The sequence below is a fragment of the Pyricularia grisea genome (assembly GCF_004355905.1).
Source record: "Pyricularia grisea strain NI907 chromosome Unknown Pyricularia_grisea_NI907_Scaffold_8, whole genome shotgun sequence".
NCBI lineage: Eukaryota > Fungi > Ascomycota > Sordariomycetes > Magnaporthales > Pyriculariaceae > Pyricularia > Pyricularia grisea.
In genome coordinates, this window is record NW_022156721.1 from 2,005,274 (window position 1) to 2,024,973 (window position 19,700).

The window sequence follows — 19,700 nt, forward strand, 5'->3', positions numbered from 1 at the left end:
TGAAGTTGGGAGTTGCATAGGTGCAATGAAGTGGGCCGGGTAATGTACAACCACGTTAATGTATTTCCTATATTTTTTATATTGTTTTATATTCTTTCCAATATGGATATTAGTCCAAATTGCAATATCGGTTGCATATATCTGTATACTAAACGAGCAAAATAGCTTAGGGCAACAATTAACCTGAGTTAAAACCCTAACCCTAATACCTGCCAAAGCAGGGCCTCGAAACCTTGTCAGAGACTAATAGTCACATGTTGACATGATACAAGGGTGTGAGGGTTAAACTGTGTCAGCATTTATTTCTCATGGTTAACAGTAAAATTATATATGTGTGCATTTTTTACAACACGCTTGCTGCCTCATTCTGACAACGCAAATCCGCAAAAAAACGAACCATCCACTCTCGGAAGCACCCGTCCACCCAGTCAACCAGCGCCCTTAGATTTGCAAGCAGGTTGTATGTCTCAGAAAGTTTCCACGTGCCACCTATGGGCCCGAATGGAAGTATGTCAATCCTCTCGCCGCGGTCACACGCAAAAAACAAGCTCCAGTTGTGATGCGCAACCAGCAGCACAGGTAGCGTGACGAGGTGCTTGCCATGCCCCGGCGGCATGAACTTGTGCATGCGGACGTGCCACGCCGCGGTCCACACGCCCAGCTGGACCAAGCCGTAATTCTCATCGCCTTGAAAAGGCTCCCAACATGCCTGACAAGCAGGCATACTGGCGAGTGGAGCGCTTTTCCTAGCCTCTTATATGGAGGGCCTCCTGCATAATAAGCAGCTACACTGGGAAGCCTCTCAGATAAAATTGTGCCCTGATTCCAGGATATACCGGGGAAGCACCAATAGTAAAAGACGCTACATTGCCTGGGCACCTCTAACGATCTAAGTTACAGGGTACTTGGAGACATGGGCTCGCCGCCGTGATTTCCCCTACCCCAACAGGTTACCATTTTCGGGGCATGTGATTGGTTGAATCTACTGACCCTCGCCTTCTGCCGGCTTTGAGGGGTAGTTTTTGTGGCGAGCTTGTTCCTATTGGCCTTCACCTCCACGGAGCCTAATGAGAGGATAACTTTGGGTAGCATTCCGGCACTCAACTGGGATATATTTGCATCGATCTTCGCCCTTGCTTTCTGAATCTCAGCGTAGGCTGATAAAAGGAGGGCCCGCAGTCTCTCAGGGTATTGCCGCTTGTTACCTTTCGGCTTCGGTCAAAACAGAAACGCGCCCTTAATTGTGTCATCACTCGGGTAGTGCAAGCTTCTCTGATAGGCATTCACCACAGCTGTCGAGTGGCCAGATGCAGGAGCCCTCCATCGGTTTTTCGCGGCGGTAAGCAAGTACGCAACCCGATTGGCTGACCTTGCAGTGGCGTAGATAGCTTTTTGGGCATTCGTAACCCCACTTTGGCAGCGCAAATCATAAACGGATCAACACAGCATTGCAAGAAGCAGGCCAGCTGGTTGGGCTGCGTTTGTGCGACATAACCAACCAATCGGATGAGTTCCTTTATAAAGGGGCTGCGTAGTAACACTCAAACAGCATGTGCGCTTAATGTTTTCCCAAGATAAGGATGTGGAGGCGAGACCAGGTACTCTGCTTGAACGATCCTTTTGATCAACTCCGCCAACATAACCAGGCCATGGAACCGCTCAGGCTAGATTAGTTCGTTGGTGGTTGCCTTTGTTTCTCATGGTTCGCCAAAGCGGCTGCGCAAGGGTTGGATTCCTTTGAAAGTTATCTTTCGTTGGGTGTCGTCAGCCCAGTGCCCAAAGATCACAAGTGGAAATAACCCTGAGAGGCTAGCTTCCCTTTCCCAATGTTCTTCCGGTCGCCGCCGCCAACACGAACTACGCCGGCCCGGTGTACATGTGTGTTATCCTAGGGGCTGTTGGTTATTGGTTCTTGTCAACTAGAAAAAATTGGACGGGACCATGGAGGTCGTCAAGACCGTGCTCAGGAACGATGAATCTCGCAAGGAATAAGGGTTGGTGGCTGTTTGCGATATTTACACCTCTACAAGAAGCGACAAGATAGGTGTCAGACTTCCTGATAACGAGAACTGAATGAACAAGCCGGCTGAGATCAGTACAGTTGATGGAAAAGCCTGGAAAACCACAGGTGATTTTTTCTTATTCGAGGCGGTGCCAGAAGGACTGTCTGGTAGCTTGGTTAGCGAGTTCCTCGCCGCCAGAAAGGGTCCTGCCTTTGTTGGCAAGCTGCATGGAATGCTGCGAATTTTCAACATTGTATTTAAATTGTGGTTTTTGACATTTTCACCTTTGCTGCAATTGTTTGCAGACATTATTTGGTGTCTCTCTCAGAGCTACTCGACCCATTTTGAAAAAAAAGAATGTAATGTCTTTCGAGCCAGAGCTAAGTCCCCAAACATTCGAGGAAAAAATACGATTCTGTCGTACTCACCCTACTTCACCCTTGCAATTCATTCAGCCATGTGGACAGGACACGGTAGCACTAACTTGATTGGGAGGCCGTTGTGGTGACTTGTGCCTGCTTCAAGGATATAGACCGGGGAAGCACTAACGTTAATAACTGAAGACATTATAGTACCTGGGCGTGTCGTTCATAATACGCTGGGGAGACTACTGTTACTCGAAAAGAAAAAAAGAAATTGGGTTGAGGTTAGCACCGATCCCCTAATGGGGATGGTAGAGGCCTTCCCATTGTAGCAAACAAGCCCCACAATATAGTTACAGGAAATGCGATGCCAGCCATCTACAACGCTGCTTCAGCTGCGCCAAATTACAGAATTTTCTCCAGGCCCCCTCTTCACGCTTTCACCCCTCACTAGATTTGTTCCCCGCCTCACATGCTAAAACGGACAATGCTGCTACCTACTTAATGATCTTTCTCCTCAACTGTGTCAAGTAAAGTTTTTGACACCGCGGACTACGAAGCAGCTATACTATGCAGCCATACAAGCTTTTTATACCACCGTGCACCTACGAGCCAGCCCATAAGCTCCATCCCCCGCCTTTGGATATGCCTTTACGAATCCACATTGAGGGACCGCTGGTGTCTATCCAAAAACTTCTTCCGGCCGAAGTGTGGAACCATGACGTATGCGATCATCCGTTTCCACAACCAGGCGGGCCGGAGCTTGCAAGGCTAACATTCGACGAGCTGTACGGGCAAGCCGTCCGGCCCCCTCTTCCTGGCGATCTTGTTGTACGGGACGAGTATCTCGGTTGGTGTGGCGATCCACCAAACCCAATTACGTAGTGGTGAACTGCTGGCCTTGGCCGTTGCCGACCGAGCGGGCGCCGGCGTTGTTGGGGATGGCCTGACCCATGACGAGGGCGGCGACTGGTTATGGAGACAAGTTAGTTGTTATGTTGTCCCGGTTGGTTTGTTTGTTCCAGGGACAGAAAGCAAGGTTGGGCGCGGTTTGGCGGCCCGGCCGGCCGGTCGTTATCAGGCCACGGCCAGTTTCTCCACACCGCCCGCGAATAGCGGCAGTGCACCGGGTGCTCAGGGGAGGTCCGCTTCCAGCACCAGGCACACGAGGTGTTTGCATGCTGGTGGTTAAAACGGTCATGGTAGGCTTTGAAATCGCCATGGTTGGTCCTCATGGCCAAATAATAGCCCAGTAGGGGTCTTGGGATTATTCCTACCAGACGCGCGATCTTGTCCGTAAATATATGCAGGTGTAGCCACGCCAAATTCTGCCGACGTGGACGGCTGGACATCAACAAAACCAGGACACATCCTTGGGACCACCTGGCTTCTCGCCGTCTCCATGGTTATCGTGGTGGTAGGTGGCGGCATGGCTTGGAGCAAATCATCCACAGATATTCCGTTCGTTCGACGAATATCATATGACGGCGATCCTATATAAGAACCACCCGCAGGATAAGATAGCGCATGACGTGGGCGTTTCCGGTTCCCTTGGCCGCCGCTAAAAGCTGTCAAAACAGGTTCTGGAGGGGGAAAGTGCGAGTCGGACAGCCTGATAGCGTGAATACGTTCCAGATTTTTCGTAAGTTCTGGTAGTTTGAATGCAAAGACTTCGTATATAAGACCTATAGGAAATTTATTAGTCAGTGTGCCTGCAACTTGCCGACATATCTTAGACTTACCAATCAAAAAGGGTTCTAGTTCGTTCAATTTGTCGAAGTTGCCATGCTGTTGACAGAACCACACCCAATGAGACAAATTTAGGGGGAATTTTTCGATAAGAACGTGCCTCTGAGATAGTATCGCCTCTGGAAACCATTCCACTCGCTCCCAATCATGTTCTTGCAGGGAGCGAGAAAGTTCAATCAAGACTGGAAGTGATATTTGTATCGCCGATTCGTTATAAACCCAAAAGTGCGCCACCTTCTCTACAACCGAACGGTGGCTTTGTCGTGACAGTTTAGCAACGGGCTGCGCTGCTTGCAGCATTTGCTTGACCTTTTCCACCTCTTCAGACCTAACCCTTTCATGGACATTGGCAGCTTCGTCTGCAAGCGACTTAGCTCTCTGCGCTTCTGCCGCAGCTCTCTGCGCCTCTGCCGCAGCTCGTTCCGCTTCTGCCGCAGTTCTATCAGCTTCTCTCATAGCTTTGTCCGCATCTTCTTTGGCGCTTAGCGCTTCAGATCGGATTGAGAAGTAATCCATAACGGCGAGGGGTGTCATGTACAATTTTGACAGGCTATGAGACTAGTCGGACGACACTAGGAACATAAAGGATAAAGGGACTGACCTGTCAAAGGTGGGACGACGTTCAGAGGGATAAACGTTAATTCCAATTATATACACGTGCCAGGGTGGATAGGGGACGAGCACTAGCTTCAAAGAAGGCGGGACGTGCGCATGAGGGCAGGGGACGAGCACTAGCTTCAAAGAAGGCGGGACGTGCGCATGAGGGCAGGGGATTAGCACTAGCTTTTTGGGGTGCCACATTCTTGTCCTAGCCCATTCGGCAAACGTTCGGCATTTTTGTAGGGTGCACTGTCGAATCCGCCTTACGCAAGATCTGACCAAGAATATGTGCGGACAAACCCGTTGGCATCGGATTACCCCGCTTCTGCGTTCTGGAAACTATCTTTCCGTAACCTGCAGGCCTGTTGATCCATAGAAGCTTCGCTGTATTTGACGGTAAACTGAGTGACTTCCAGCTTCGGAAGGTATCGCGGTCCAGAATCGAGTTACCAGGTGCCTGCTAGCTTTTTTTGCATAGAGTCTTGGTAGATAGTGTCAGAATGAGGAGCCAACCTTCCAGTTCCTTTCGCATTCCACCTGCGCTGAAGCCAGATCCCGCTACATGATTTACTTTTCCCGATCTTCCGCAAAGTATATATCAAAATGAACAGGACGCGTCCACGAACCGAGGCGCAGAGGTTTCAAAGAGCTTTTTGCACACCGAAACACGGCATCCAGAAAAAGATACTAGAGTTGAACAAACTGACGGGCGAAAGAGCTGCGCCTTTCTTCATTTACCTGTCCTGGGAAGCGGTCGTTGAATAAAATGGCAAAGGGAAAAGGCTTTATAAACCCATTCTTGTGGCAGCTTGCAGGAACATATTACCTTGAGCTGGCTAGGCTGCAGCATCAGGAAAAGTTTCGCCGAAAAATTCTAGCACATCATCTCAACGGCCTCCTGGTGGATGGCTGGTGCGGGGTAAAGTTCTTTGATACTGTCCAGCCAACACTGCAGTAATTTAGCGGGAGCCAAGTCTTGGTAGCGATAACGGTGTGCATATGAACAAAAACAAAATGCTGCAATCTTCACAAAATGGCGCAGTCAGCACCTTTGCGGCTTTATCATATCATGACAAGCAATCGTTTAGGCTACACAATGTTTCCTAAAGTCAACACCAGTGAGACCACCCGCCCGGCGTCTCATGGCGAGGCTCAAGAGAACAATCTAACCTCTCCCAAGCTGTGGTCCAACAAACAATTTCACCGCGGGAATTACACTGGCGCCCTGATCTATAATCTTGCTTCATTTATCCTTCCTGCCCTGTACGGCACACTGTCAAAACTATGGGTCGCCAACATTGACTCTTCCCTCGTCGTCACAACCGATACGTACACCTATATCAGCGTAGTCGCAGAGACCCTTAACGAAGGCCTCCCACGAGCGGCATGGGTCATCATTGGTGATCATGCCTCTCGCACTCTCACACAGCGGCTCCAGCTCTCAAACACGCTCATCCTCTTCCAGGCCACCCTGGGTCTCATAATGAGCCTGGCATTCGTGGGAGGGGCCAGGAGCTTTGCCGATGGCTTTGTGCCCGTCGAGGTCCGCGAGGCGAGCATCACTTATGTGCGCATCGGAGCGTTCAGTGCATTCAGCTCTTCAATCGAGACGGCTGTTGCATCGGCTACCAGGGCGCTCGACCGGCCTGACGTCCCGCTGATTATAAACTCGGTCAAATTTGCTGTCAACATCATTTTGGACCTGCTGCTCATCTCCAAGATCCACGTTGGCTCCCATGAGCCCACAGTCAACATGCAAGCAGGTATTCAGCTCGCCTGCAACCTGGCATCTGCATTTATCGGCCTGGCATACTTTCTTCGGAGGAATACGGTTCAATACCAAAAGGAAAGAGGAAACACTTCACAGGAGTGTACAACGAAGCCCCACCCCCGCGCGCTCCTAATCTTGCTCCGTCCCGGCGTCCTGACTTTCATCGAGTCGGCAATCCGCAACGCACTTTATCTCTGGCTGGTAAGCAACATCGTATCAATGGGTTCGACCTATGCGACAGCATGGGGCGTTTTCAACACGATACGGTGGGGCCTTGTCATGGTCCCGGTGCAGGCCCTTGAGCAGACCTCGCTTGCATTTGTGGGCCACGCATGGGGTGACTGGCGTCGAGAAATCGGGGTCCAGATTCGCCATCCAAAGGCCACCAAGCAGACCATCGTCAAATTCACCCGGCCAGCTCTGATCTCCCTCGCCATTGCTCTCGCCATTGAGGTCCCTGTCTGTCTGTTCCTTACGTATTTTGGCGCTCGTCCTTTTGCCCGATACCTTAGCGGCTCTGACGAGGTTGCAGACGTGACGGCGATGATGTGGCGTACAATTGACTGGTGCTACATCTTCTACGCCATGTCTACCATGCTAGCGACGATCTTGTTAGCGACGCGACCAAGATGGTACCTTCTGCAAAGTCTAATGAGCAATATGCTTTACGTGTTACCTTGGGCTATTGTATGCCAGACAGCTAGCTTGTCAGCTAATAAGGCCTGGACGTATCACAGTCTTGTTTTTGGTGGAAGTCTTGTTTTTAGCTTCGTCGATATTTGCGTCGTAGATTGCATCTGGATTTGGACCTTGATGACAGGCAGAATGAGGCTAGAGGTGTTCAGGGATTAAGCAACAGGGGGACTATTGTGCAAATTACTAGTGTCGGGGAGCGGGGCAGAGGAGGGCTGTGTATGCATGGAGGCTAGGCTTTGAGACCTCCATCTCTCCTTGAGCTAAGTTGGGGTTGAAGTTTTACCCAATGGAAGGATGGCGAAAAATCTGCTGGGGTCGTCAAGATTGCAGACTAGCATCCCTGCAGCATAAGCTCAACACGGAGAACCCGAGAGATACGAGGAGCTCATGAAACCAAGCTTGGAGGACAAAGCACTTGCATAGTCACGTAAGAGGACAATAACAGGCAGGAGGGAAGCAGGGGTACAGGTGGAAACTCTTGGGAGCCGAGAAACTATGAGAGCATATCAGAATACCCAACGTGAGCAAGATGCATTATACTGAACATCCTACGTTCAGGACCGGGACCTACTAATTTTCGAACAATGAGGTTTTCGTTCTTTTTTCCTTTTATGAAGGTGGAGCAATGGGTGCGCAGGTGGCTTGACTATCTATAGTTCTTCTGTCTCCTGGTCCGAAGCTGCCTGGGCATCTAAAACGGAAACGGGTTCTGTATGTGGAGGTGATAGAAGATTTTTGAGCCGATAACGACAGTTAACAAGATGAATATGGTCGGATAGGCCGACATAGAACGCAGTATGGATTCGATATGGGTGGTTTGTTGTCAACCAGAGGTTGTCATCATGTTCTTCTAGGATTATTTTCTACCTCGGTACTATGGGAGCCAGGGGACAAAATTATACACGACCCATAAAAATTGAGGAGACTGATACAAACTTCTTGTTGCCTGCTGCCACAGCCCATAGATGAGAAGGGTAGTAAAATCACGTTCTGCAGAAGTAGTATTCTAATGTTAAGAGGATGGGGGCCAACCTGGTCTTCCTGGGCCCAGCTCTTGGTCGTAACAGTGACCAAGGTGAAAAACCAACGGTATGCATAGCGGGGAGGCGAGCAGGCCGTGCCTGGTACCCCCAAAAAGATTTACAGAAAACATATGTCACGAGCGAGGGGAACAGGGCGCCTAACTCATAGCTACTTTTCAACCCCTGTCTGCGCTCTCGTTCCTTCAACCCCTACCTGCGTCTTGCGCCTTCAACCCGTACCTCCGTTTTGCACCTTCGACCTCTGTCTTTGCTCTATCTTTCGATTCAACGAGATGGCAAAAATAGATAGACGCGAGACTTCAAGACTCGCCATAGAAAAGACCGAAAAGGACTCTATAGTATCTCTGCTCAACTCAGTCATCAACAATGAAGATAAAGGCAAAAGATATACGCATGTTCGTGATATTGTTGTCCTCACGGCCAAATCAAGATATCTCGAAAATGGGGATGGTTTCTCGGTGCTAAATCTTTGACTGCTATACTTTTGCAGCACATTGGATGGCCAACCTAGTTCTAGCCTCTATGCGAAGTGAAATTACGCCTCCAGTCAGCACACCTGACTAGCCGCATAATTTCTCCCTGGCATGCGTCTACCAATGTATCTTTGACATTTCCTAGAGGGACCATGACGACGTCTTTGCCAAGCAAACGAACTTGTTTGAAGTGTCACCAAAATCATTGTCTTCACTTGATCATTAGCATCCTGCCAACATGTTTTTTCTTTCGCGGTTCCGACCCCGGTCTGTACTTCTATCCCATATCTCCCTTCCTAGACTCTCGCATTGGACAGCTGTCTATGCTTGATGTTTTGATATGATCAGAATAGATAGACGCGAGACTAGGTGAAAAGCAACTGCCAAATCTAGCTCTACCTTATTTCGGTTGCCTTGCTCGAGTTCAGGGGGCCGCTCATCGCCTCAAAATACGAAACGAACCAATCAAAGCCCTTGTTTCCGGTGATAAGCCCATCGTGCCCCACCTTGGGGTCAGCCTTCCCATCCAGAAGAAATCATGGTGAGGCCAACACAGGCACCGGAAACATAAAACTGGATTCCTAACCAAATTCCATGTCATGGCTTTGATTCCGATACGCTTCACGGGTCACATCCGACTTGGAACAGATGTCACGATTCTCTTGGCCACCTGCATTATCAAAATGGTAATTTGGGTCATGGAGCCTCTCAGACCAGATTAGGTCGTTGATGCCTTTGCTTGGCGTGGTTCGCCAACACGACTGTGCAAGGGTTGGATTCCTTTGAAAGGTATCATTCGTTGCATATCAGCCCAGTGCCCAAAGGTAACAAGCGGCAATACACCCGGGAGACTGCATGCCCTCCTTCTGTTAATCTAAAACACATTCGTAAATTCCTGCCACATCCTTACTGAGGTGCTAGCAAGACTGCAAAGAAAAAAAACGAGGGCGCGGAATCTGGGAGGGGACATTCGCCGTTCCCGTCATTGGTGCCCACGTTCGCTGTTTGACAGCAAATCGATCAAAAGCAGGGACAGGTGGTGGCACAAAATTAGAAGCACAAAGCCAGGGCCAAAAACAGGGGTTTGGGAGGGGCAGTGAGCAGAACTAGGCCGATCACACCGAAAAAACTCTCCATCGCCATTCGTCATTACTTACAATTGAAAGTGTTAACAGATGGTAGCTAAGGTTGAGGTTAATCCCCACAAGCTGCCGTTTGGGACAGTTGTGGCCTGCACTGGGCGGGGTCGAAATAGGGTCCCGATAAACTTGAACCGGACCCGTTCCTATTGGCAACCGACCCTAAACGACCCGCTTCAGCGCCGGGAGGGGGTTCGTATTTTTTGAATTTTTTGAATACCGTCGCTAATCGGCCTCGGAGTGTACTGTATGGAATTCCATACTCAATAGAAGCTTTCCGAATTGATTGGCCGGCCACGATAGCTTCAAGCGCTATATCAATATCAGATTCAGAATACCGCTTCATTTTTGATTGAAAAATCCAAATCCAAAATATGGGGTCAAACGCGAAAGATTGGTTAAATAACGCATTAATTCCAATTGGGTTGGTTGGGATGAAGCGGTGGCTGGGACTGATCGGTGGGGGGGTCCCGACTTACCTTCTAAGCCCTTCACCATCAGACTCGTATCTCAACAAAAACAAAACAAAACGTCGAAAGCAAACTTTGTAACAAGAAAAGCCTGGAACAGTCTCGCAATGTCCAAAAGTCAATCGAGGGATCTAAATCTCTCAAGATAGTATTACCCCTTTGACAAACACCCAAAGCCGATGTGAAGGTAAAACTTATGTGAAATTCCATAGTTTGTCATCCTATTCCTGCCTGCACCTTGAGAATATTAACTAGCATTAATGTGCTTTCTAATTGCATGTAATCTTGAGATGTAGGCCAATTGGGATGGATGCCGTTAAAAGGGACTTTAAATGTTAACTGGTAGGAACGTACCTGGTAGTACCAACAGGATAGCTAGCGTTGCAATCCTGTAACCAGCCGGCGACCGAATGTAGCCAAGACAGGCTTTTCGCTTAAGCTAGGCAGGCACTTTTATGACAACTCTAACCACGCATTGGCAAGGGGGCCTCATCCTTAGGGATGAAATTTATTCCTGCAGTGGCGTAGCTGGCGGAAGTCCAACCAGGCCTCTGTTTGTAAGGCTTATTTGAAGCCCCCAAGTTCTTGTTCAGTCTGAGGTTGTCTGATGCATGCAAAAGCTGGTTGTCCGAGGAAAGAGGTCCTCTCTGATTCCGTGCAGCGGTGCGCTCCGCGGAAAACGCTGCCGCATCCGCTAGGATGATTAAATTGTTGGCTGTATGTAACGGGGGCTTTAGGTCGTCATCCGCCCGATTTGCGCCAGCTTCTGCCGTAGTGTCGAGGCTGTTGGGACCCGAACGTGTCGCCCGGCCACAAGAGGAATGTTCGGACCAAAAACGTACACCTTTAGCTGGGGACTGTTCATGTAGGCCTGGGCTAAAATTATCGTGGAAAGGATTCTGGTGAATTGTCAACATGATGCTATCGGACTGAAATCGGGTCTAGACTCACTCTTTGCAATCCATTCGACCTGTACAAGCCTACCTGGTCTCGCGCCGTTTGCAATGGGGGATTAAAACGTGTTATGTTGCCATGGCTAGCAGCCAAAGCTTCCCTCGACGTTCCATGGCTCCGCATGCGATGGCAATCGCCCTGTTCTTCTGTTCTCCGACTGGAATCAGTAGGCTCCTGACAGCGTTGGCAGATGATACTGATTTCCGCCTTGCCTAGAGCGTTCCTCAAGACTGCACAATAGCGGGGGCAGCAGACAAAGAGTCCTGAGCAGGGATTCTTGAGCAATCTTGTCATTAATACTGTCCATAGACCTCGTCTACGCGTATGGATCAAGCTTGAAACGAATAAGTTGTACGTCTCGCTGTAACTTGCGTCTATCTATCTCCTGAGTACATTTGCAGTCTGTTCCAAATACAAGGTAGCCCTGTCCAGAAGACTCTCTCCCACTGCCGTCATACCACCCTGAAGTTCAGGCAAGCGAAGGGCGCTTTCAGGTAACGCAATACCTGAACCATGGTCTGAGGCCTCAAGTTTGCCAGTCCGCATGATTTATTGACAGGGGGTACCGCACCCTTAAGTGTATCTAACTTACAATCGATTGAGCTTTGAGGCACACACCATGGGCCGCATTTTATCTCAGCCTAGCCCCGGCTGGTCACTTCGTGGTTATGGTGACGAGGTTTGCAAGGAACAGCTTTTAATCAAGGGTATAAATAATCTCATCAAAGCATCGGGCATATGGACGCTGCCCACATTGCCACATCGTTTCTCTTGAGGATCTGCTTACAACAGTCCAGAAAATACTTGGTTTCAAATTAACTACAATTCTGGTTCTGGCCGCATGACATTGATAATTCGAGCCCTTTTGTCTTTAAGGTTTTGCCACATCCACAGCTTCCAATTTTCAACTTTCAATTTATTTGTCCCATTGTGTTACAATCTTCAGCTGGGATATGTCAACACTTGCGAACCTAATCAGCGGAACCGCTGCGGCGGGAACTGCACTGGCAGACCTCGCTCAGAAATTCACACTGAGAATGAATTTTCCCTTTTTATTAGGGCTGCTATCACTAGCTGGCGCCATATTACATCTGGTCGAGCACACAAAACGTATATTCTATGGTATCTGTTGGATTGTGATACCTCTTTTTACGGTGTTAGCGTCTGTACCAGCCGAGGATCGCCTATATGTGGACGTCATCAACTACCTCAGCAGCGAAGACTTGGCCAAAAGGAGAACCGGTACCCTGGTAGCGCGCACAGAGACTGCCGATCGCTGCATAGTTCCCTTCTGGCACCAGAAAACTACGAGAGACGATTCCCATGACTGCCAGATTATATACACTTCCAAGTTTGGAACAAGGTTCTTCTGCCACGACGGTAAACCTCTGTTCCTCCGCCTCCGATTTGCGAAGCCCTCTGGTCCCCAAAATAGCAGGAAGCCAGATTCGAACGAGGAACTGTTAGAGATTCTCTGCCTAGGTTGGTCTCGAGACCCAATCGACAAGTTCCTCCGCCATTGTCATAAATTTAGACAAGGACAGCGCAAAGGCTCAGTTGCTGTCTACATCCACCGGGGCAGTGATTTCGGCAGCCGGGCATTTTGGGACACAACGATCGTAAAGCCTCAAAGGTCACTAAGTACGGTGTACTTGGACGAAGGCGAAAAAAACCGGCTCGTCGAGGATATTCGAGAGTATCTGCGCCCGCAAACCAGGAATTTTTACAGAGATCGCGGAGTACCCTATCGACGAGGATATCTGCTACATGGACCTCCTGGTACGGGCAAATCTTCCCTCAGCCTGGCTTTGGCAAGTGAATTCAATCTCGACGTTTACATGTTGGAGATTCCGAGCCTCCGCAGTGACATAGAGCTGAAGGCGCTGTTCACACAACTGCCACAACGCTGTATCGTTTTATTGGAGGATGTTGATGCCATCGGCCTTCAGCGTCGACGCGCCCTATCAAATTCAGATTTGGAAGATGAGAGCGATAGCGAAGATGAACATTCAGATTCGGTTGAAAAGCGGTCCGGCTGTTCACTTTCTGGGCTGCTAAATTTGCTGGACGGGGTGGCAAGCCCAGAAGGGCGCATTCTTGTCATGACCACCAACGCCATTGAGAAGCTAGACACAGCGTTGTTTAGAGACGGAAGAGTTGATAGGAAAGTTTACCTTGGGAACATGGACAAGGAATCTACCAGGTTGATGTTCAAAACCATGTATCAACTCCAATCGGAAACACTCCCCTCCGTCCAAGTTGATAACAGCACAAAGCAGCAATCGTGTCAATCGTGTCAATCGGCGAACGTTAAATCCAGACACGTCGATCTTAACAACCTAGCGCAAGATTTTGCCAGTCAAATACCAATAAATAGTCTTTCACACGCCAAAGTACAAGGGTACCTTTTATCTCACAAAGGAAATCCGCAGGAAGCGGTGGCGAACTTCAACCAATTTCTCATGGCCAACCAACCAACCAACCACACCACAGGCAGTGACCCCAGCAGCCCATCCCAAACAGAAAACAAGAACATCCTTGGCTGGCTGTTTCGGAGAAACGAGGCTTAGCATATTGTGCAGACCATTCCTCGATATGCATACGGTTTACAGACAGCAGGTACACCGACACAGTTGTAATGTGTTGCTAACGAGAGCAGCAATGACGTTGTCACCACCATCGTTCGACGGCAGGCTATAGACGGCAGAGGAAACCCCGGGTATGTGACAAACACGTTAGCCAATCGAAAGCAGCCCCAGCAATTTTCAGGCAGGCCTTGGCAAAAATTCGACATCACAGGCCGGTTGTTATACTCACCAGACCCCAACGGCGACTCATTTTCCACGCGACGCACGGTGCGCGCAGGCAACAATAATTTTGTATTGTTTGCGTAACATGCGAGGGGGCAAATCACGTGCATAGCCAAGCGATTCCAGAACACAGCAGAATATAGATTCATGTGGTCTTGTAGATAGTAACAATTAGCTGGTATTTTTATGCATAAGGATACCGACAATTTTGAAAGCTCCTCGTAGACAGGACCCCAGTGGGCACCGGGTTGGATGGAGGTGAGAGTCTTGTCGGCATGGTAAATGGTGGTGTTCATGGCGCCTGTACAGTCGGTTAGCGTAAGATGAGTCAGGTTTTAGGCTTTTGTTTGACTTTTGGATGTCTACACCAACTCACTGAAGTCAATTGTTACGCCATCCCGGATGTTGTTGGCTCCCGGATTGGCAGTGTGCCCAGCACCACGCACAGCGAACTTGCAGCTCTGGTTGCAACCCTTCAAGTTTCCGTCGTTGTTATCGGTGCCCGACACGCCCAGCACCTCCACGGCCGTGGCGACCTCCTCGGCGGACTGCGGAAAGAAAATGCATGCTGGGGAAATTTGTGTGCTATCCAAGGGCCAATAAGCCGACAGAGTATCGTCATAAAGAGTCGAGAGGTTGCTGGACAGGCGGTTGCCAAGGCCAACAGCCTCGAGGATGTCACACTGAAAGAAGGGCCTGGAAGGTTAGCATGTCGCTCAACAGGAGAGCTCAAGACACTGTTGACGTAAACAGTGCTCTCCAAAATTCTGGGCTTGAGCCAGGGCAGTTACAGCCAGTGTGGTAGCAAACAGTTGAAGCTTCATTATAATCTAGCAAAGACTCAAAACGGGCATTCAAGGTCTATGAGGGATCAGAGAACCCGTTCATGCAAGATTCGTTACACATATAAATCCCGTACAATTAAGAACGTCGACTTGGTCCATAATCGCCAAGACCTCAATATCTGAACTGCCCTGAGCTGTGCCATTGTCTCATTTCTGGTCAAGTCTCCTGTGGCGAGGTTCTTGTTGGCCCAGTTTCGGCTCCTCAAAATACCATTCGGTATCCCCGGGCTTCCCTTTAGTACTGTATGTGGCAATAAATGAGAATGTCCCAATCGTCGGAATTTTGTTACAGTACTGCGATTGACAGCGTTTGTCCCAGCGATGACGAGCAGGCCAGAAATTGTCCCCACATCCAGAAATTGTCCCCACATCCGGCCCAAATTTGGGACTAATTTTAATATGTAATCAATGGCCTCTAAGTGGGACGCGAGGAACAGGGGGTACGTCCACTAATACGTGACCTAAGCGGCACCGACGGTCGATAACAGGAGGAGACACCTGTGGTGGCCCGTGTATACACGAGCTAACTTACATAAGTGTATTAATATATTTGAGGCATGCATCGACCGAGGCATTATGTAATAGGAAGGATATAAGAAGGTAGAAAGCACCCTTTCCACGATCCAGTTTTACCTGGAGCACAGAACAAAAGAAGGAAAAAAAACCGAGTACAATTGGTCGCTTTCTTCTCAAGCTGCAAGTTTAAATATCGTCCGTTAGCTCGTTTGGCATCATTGATTTGGCATCATTGATTTGGCATCATTGACAACACTGGGAGGAGCCGGACCGGGCTGATGCCACACTTTACTTGATGTCGTGAGCGGGCGGGTACGTCACGATTATGAATGCAAAATATGCAACAAAAACTCAAAACCTGGGCCAGAAGACAGCACTAGCCTTGTTCTTTCTTTATCGTTCCAGGAACCTGAATGTCAGCACCAACCCGAAGCTTGAATGCGAAAGGNAGAAGGCCGGCCCAAATTTGGGACTAATTTTAATATGTAATCAATGGCCTCTAAGTGGGACGCGAGGAACAGGGGGTACGTCCACTAATACGTGACCTAAGCGGCACCGACGGTCGATAACAGGAGGAGACACCTGTGGTGGCCCGTGTATACACGAGCTAACTTACATAAGTGTATTAATATATTTGAGGCATGCATCGACCGAGGCATTATGTAATAGGAAGGATATAAGAAGGTAGAAAGCACCCTTTCCACGATCCAGTTTTACCTGGAGCACAGAACAAAAGAAGGAAAAAAAACCGAGTACAATTGGTCGCTTTCTTCTCAAGCTGCAAGTTTAAATATCGTCCGTTAGCTCGTTTGGCATCATTGATTTGGCATCATTGACAACATTGGGAGGAGCCGGACCGGGCTGGTGCCACACTTTACTTGATGTCGTGAGCGGGCGGGTACGTCACGATTATGAATGCAAAATATGCAACAAAAACTCAAAACCTGGGCCAGAAGACAGCACTAGCCTTGTTCTTTCTTTATCGTTCCAGGAACCTGAATGTCAGCACCAACCCGAAGCTTGAATGCGAAAGACAACGACTTGTTTAAGAGTATTGTACTGTACAGTACAGATACAGTACAGACAGACTGATATTGGTAGTTTGCGAAAATAGGGCCTGCGCTCTCTCGGAAAAAACACTTCAAGCACCGGTGCGATGGGTGAAGCCTAGCGCAGTGGTAAAGGCCCGTTTTTAGGCCTTCACCTAGACTTGCATCAGCAGGGATTAAAGACATAATTTGAGAAATGTACATCTATACTGTAACACCCCATGGAGCAGGTCAAGTCAACGATTGGTTTAAAATATCCCGTTTGCTACAAGATCCTCTTTCAAGGGAGTACGCATGCATTTGAGCTTCGCAGACTATACATCAAATCACAAATGCTACATACCGCAGTATGCTGCAAAGCTGTTGAGACAGGGGTGTACACCACGTTGGAGGGGTCGTCAAATAGATTATGGTTGGATATTTGTGGAGGCTACAGATTGATGCTATGCATATTCTGATTCCGTCAAAAAAAAAAAGGTCCCGATATGTATGCCAACCGGGTATTGGAGCGGCGGGTACTTTGTGCCGGAGCTTATTATGATCGACGCGGCATGTCGCTTAGTCTGTATGTTAAAGCAGCTGCTCAGGCACATATAGTGGACATATGAATGGGCAAAGTGCCCGTTTTGTTCAACACTCTGCTCTAGCTTGGACCAGATGCAAAGCACTTAGGCCCAGCCCAGCACATTTGATGAAAATGCAGTTCTTGCACCGAAATTGACATGTGTTTTGTGGATCACCAATGTGTGACCTGCCTTTTTGGGGCCGAGATTTGCAACGAATCCACAAAATGTACCCATTCTCTGCCTGCCGGATTTCTATCATTATACTTTTGAACTTAATCAAATTAAAAGAGCGTATGACCTCCTATGCCCCACCATTTGTTAACCTTTCCAGTGTGTCGACTGAAATTAGGATATCGCTGGATCCGTAAAGGTCCGCGTCTGAAACCAACATATAACTGGATGAAAATTCAATTAAGGAAAACAGCGAGAAGTGGCTCCTCATAACCCCGAAGGAAGATACCCGTCAGCGTCGCTGGAGATTTTCAAGGCTGCTCCTCAGTTTCTTTGCCCTGGCCCTAAGCTCTTCCCGCTTGCGGTTTTGTTTTTCCGACTCGGATCCGATTTGAAGAAGCTCGTCGTCCGTGAATCGGGAAACAGTCACTGGACTGAAAATCTCGGGGAGGGGCGCAATAATGTGACGCTCGACGACCTGCCGACAGACATTGTCCACGAAAGTCTTTATGGCTACCTGTTATCGAAAAGCTTTAGTATCTGCACTTTGCAATGGCGTCGTGTAAAACATACCTTGTAGTAAGCTTCCAACCCTGCCATGGCCTCAGCACATGCCTGGTCGTCCTGTCGACGTTGACTTTGCGCTTCATTGCCTCAAGGAACTTTTCAATATCCATGGGGATGTTGCTAACATGGAGTTTTCCATGATAATCCGAGCTTGCTGTCTCTCTGATAGCACCTTCCACGGCCTCACGCAGAAAGCCATGACGGGACTTTTGAATGTTGTCAATGTAGTAATGGTTGTACGTAATCGGCTGGCGCTGCTCGTCTTTTTTAAGTTTATCAAGCTCCATAAAAGCGTCATTGACGGCGTCCTCCATACACTGAGAGCAAATGGCAAGAACATCACCACGAAGCTTGTCCTCGGGTAGAACCACTCGAGTGGCGTGCTGCAGCCACCCGGTGACGATCGCGATGATGCTTTCCACGTGGGCTGTGGCAATGGGGAGCCAACGAGAGGATTGTTCCAAGAACAGCTCGGCTAGAAGGACATGATTGTAGTTCCCTGGAAGCTCACGACCCCGTGTGCGCAAATACACCTGTACCATGTCAGTCGTACCCGATTAAACAACCATATATGGACATACCTTTTTGACCCAGTTTTTCATTTCCTCTTGGGTTACGAAAAGCTCCTTCTCGTTATTTTCCTTAATTGAATTTTCATCCAGAGCCCAGTCGATCTCTGACTCTGCCGGCCTCAAAACCCTTTTTTTGCCATGGGTACGGATGTCGGTGGCGAATTTGCCATTGATCTTGTGGACCACGGCGCGCAACCGCGAATCCTCAACGTGATCGAAAAACTCGTAGTATGGCCCATGATAGTTGCCATCCAAGGCAGCTTGGACCAGCTGGGCAAAGCTGGTGCTAACTTGCGTTAGAAAAATGCGGATGTGCCCGACAGTGGGACGGGCTTGGCCAAGTCGCGTCAAGCTCTCCTCTGTGGTGCGCAGGACCTTCCGAATATCTTCAACCACCTGAGGCATTTCCTTCTCGATGTGGGCGTCCAGGAGGTCCTGCAGAAACAGCTTCAGATTCTCGGCCCCTACACCACTCATATCGAGATGCTGCTTCCAAACGGGCTCCGAGAAAAATCTCAGCTCCCTCTGTGACCGCTGCTCAGGTTTGATACCCTCTTCAATCTCGGACGGCTTCGGGTTTTTTAAGAGGAAAAAGCCAAGGTTGAGCTTGATGTTGGCCTGGTTGTTCGCAAGCTGCGCCAAGCTGGCCTCGCTGCCCTCGTTAATTAGGTCCGCCTTGGTGATAATCCCCACCGTCCTCTGACCTTCCGGGTCATACTGTCGCGCAAGCTGGATGATGACTTGGTTGGCGATGTCGTTGGTGGCTTGCACCACTGCTAGCACAATCGTGCGAGAACTTTAAACATAGCCTTTGACCATGTCTTTGACCAGCTGGATGTCTTCTTCTGTTTGCTCTTTATTGGCCACAGAGATGAGTCCAGGTAGATCGACGATGGTCAGATTAAGGTTTGTCTGGCCCACAAATTCAATCCGCAAGACATCAGACGCAAACGCGTTCCCGAAACTATGGTCCGCATACCCACGGATCTCCATCAATGCGGACACCTGCTCAATAACATCAGGGAGTTCCGATATGTCTGCTAGCACGCGGCGGTATTGTAGAAGGGCATCTCTCTTTTCCTCTGGTCTGGAGGCGTGTGGGTGAATAGTGGCCATAATACGCGTAGCCGTGGAGTTGTGTCGAATGATGATTTCAGTAGGGAACCTCGTACAAAGTCCACTCTTCCTTGGGAACGGGATGTTAGTGACGCTCTCCAAGACCGAGCTCTTGCCGGCCGACTGGTCGCCACAGACCACCAGCAGGGGTAGAGAAACAACATCTCCAATCCCATAGGCTCGTACTTGATCGATCTGGTTGATGCGCTCCGTCGACCTGGACGAGTT

The 19,700-nt window shown here is 49.1% G+C and overlaps 6 protein-coding genes across 6 annotated transcripts; 2 read left to right on the top strand and 4 right to left on the bottom strand.

The window, feature by feature from the left end:
• Positions 1-299: 299 nt before the first annotated feature.
• PgNI_12223 (uncharacterized protein) lies at positions 300-724 on the bottom strand (the record flags this gene model as incomplete). The annotated part of the gene is made up of 2 exons (XM_031132177.1): positions 300-305; positions 398-724. 2 exons carry the CDS (start codon positions 722-724, stop codon positions 300-302), a joined length of 333 nt encoding a protein of 110 aa, XP_030977228.1.
• A 2,518-nt stretch (positions 725-3,242) lies between these two features.
• Positions 3,243-4,900, bottom strand: PgNI_12224 (uncharacterized protein; the record flags this gene model as incomplete). The annotated part of the gene is made up of 3 exons (XM_031132178.1): positions 4,108-4,900; positions 3,686-4,050; positions 3,243-3,311 (listed from the first exon to the last, which is right to left on the bottom strand). The coding sequence occupies exons 1-3, from the start codon at positions 4,646-4,648 to the stop codon at positions 3,243-3,245; spliced, it is 975 nt and encodes a 324-aa protein (XP_030977222.1). The 5' UTR covers positions 4,649-4,900.
• Positions 4,901-5,810: 910 nt separating this feature from the next.
• PgNI_12225 (uncharacterized protein) lies at positions 5,811-7,337 on the top strand (the record flags this gene model as incomplete). Its single annotated transcript, XM_031132179.1, has 1 exon — positions 5,811-7,337. The coding sequence occupies one exon, from the start codon at positions 5,811-5,813 to the stop codon at positions 7,335-7,337; it is 1,527 nt and encodes a 508-aa protein (XP_030977384.1).
• Positions 7,338-12,213: 4,876 nt separating this feature from the next.
• On the top strand, positions 12,214-13,830 carry PgNI_12226 (uncharacterized protein; the record flags this gene model as incomplete). Its single annotated transcript, XM_031132180.1, has 1 exon — positions 12,214-13,830. The coding sequence occupies one exon, from the start codon at positions 12,214-12,216 to the stop codon at positions 13,828-13,830; it is 1,617 nt and encodes a 538-aa protein (XP_030977223.1).
• Positions 13,831-14,432: 602 nt separating this feature from the next.
• PgNI_12227 (uncharacterized protein) lies at positions 14,433-15,058 on the bottom strand (the record flags this gene model as incomplete). The annotated part of the gene is made up of 2 exons (XM_031132181.1): positions 14,433-14,753; positions 14,990-15,058. 2 exons carry the CDS (start codon positions 15,056-15,058, stop codon positions 14,433-14,435), a joined length of 390 nt encoding a protein of 129 aa, XP_030977224.1.
• Positions 15,059-16,924: 1,866 nt separating this feature from the next.
• Positions 16,925-19,688, bottom strand: PgNI_12228 (uncharacterized protein; the record flags this gene model as incomplete). The annotated part of the gene is made up of 4 exons (XM_031132182.1): positions 16,925-17,734; positions 17,829-18,317; positions 18,366-19,085; positions 19,161-19,688. Coding segments are annotated over 4 exons (1,962 nt in total), but the record flags the coding sequence as incomplete, so codon positions are not given.
• Positions 19,689-19,700: the final 12 nt, after the last annotated feature.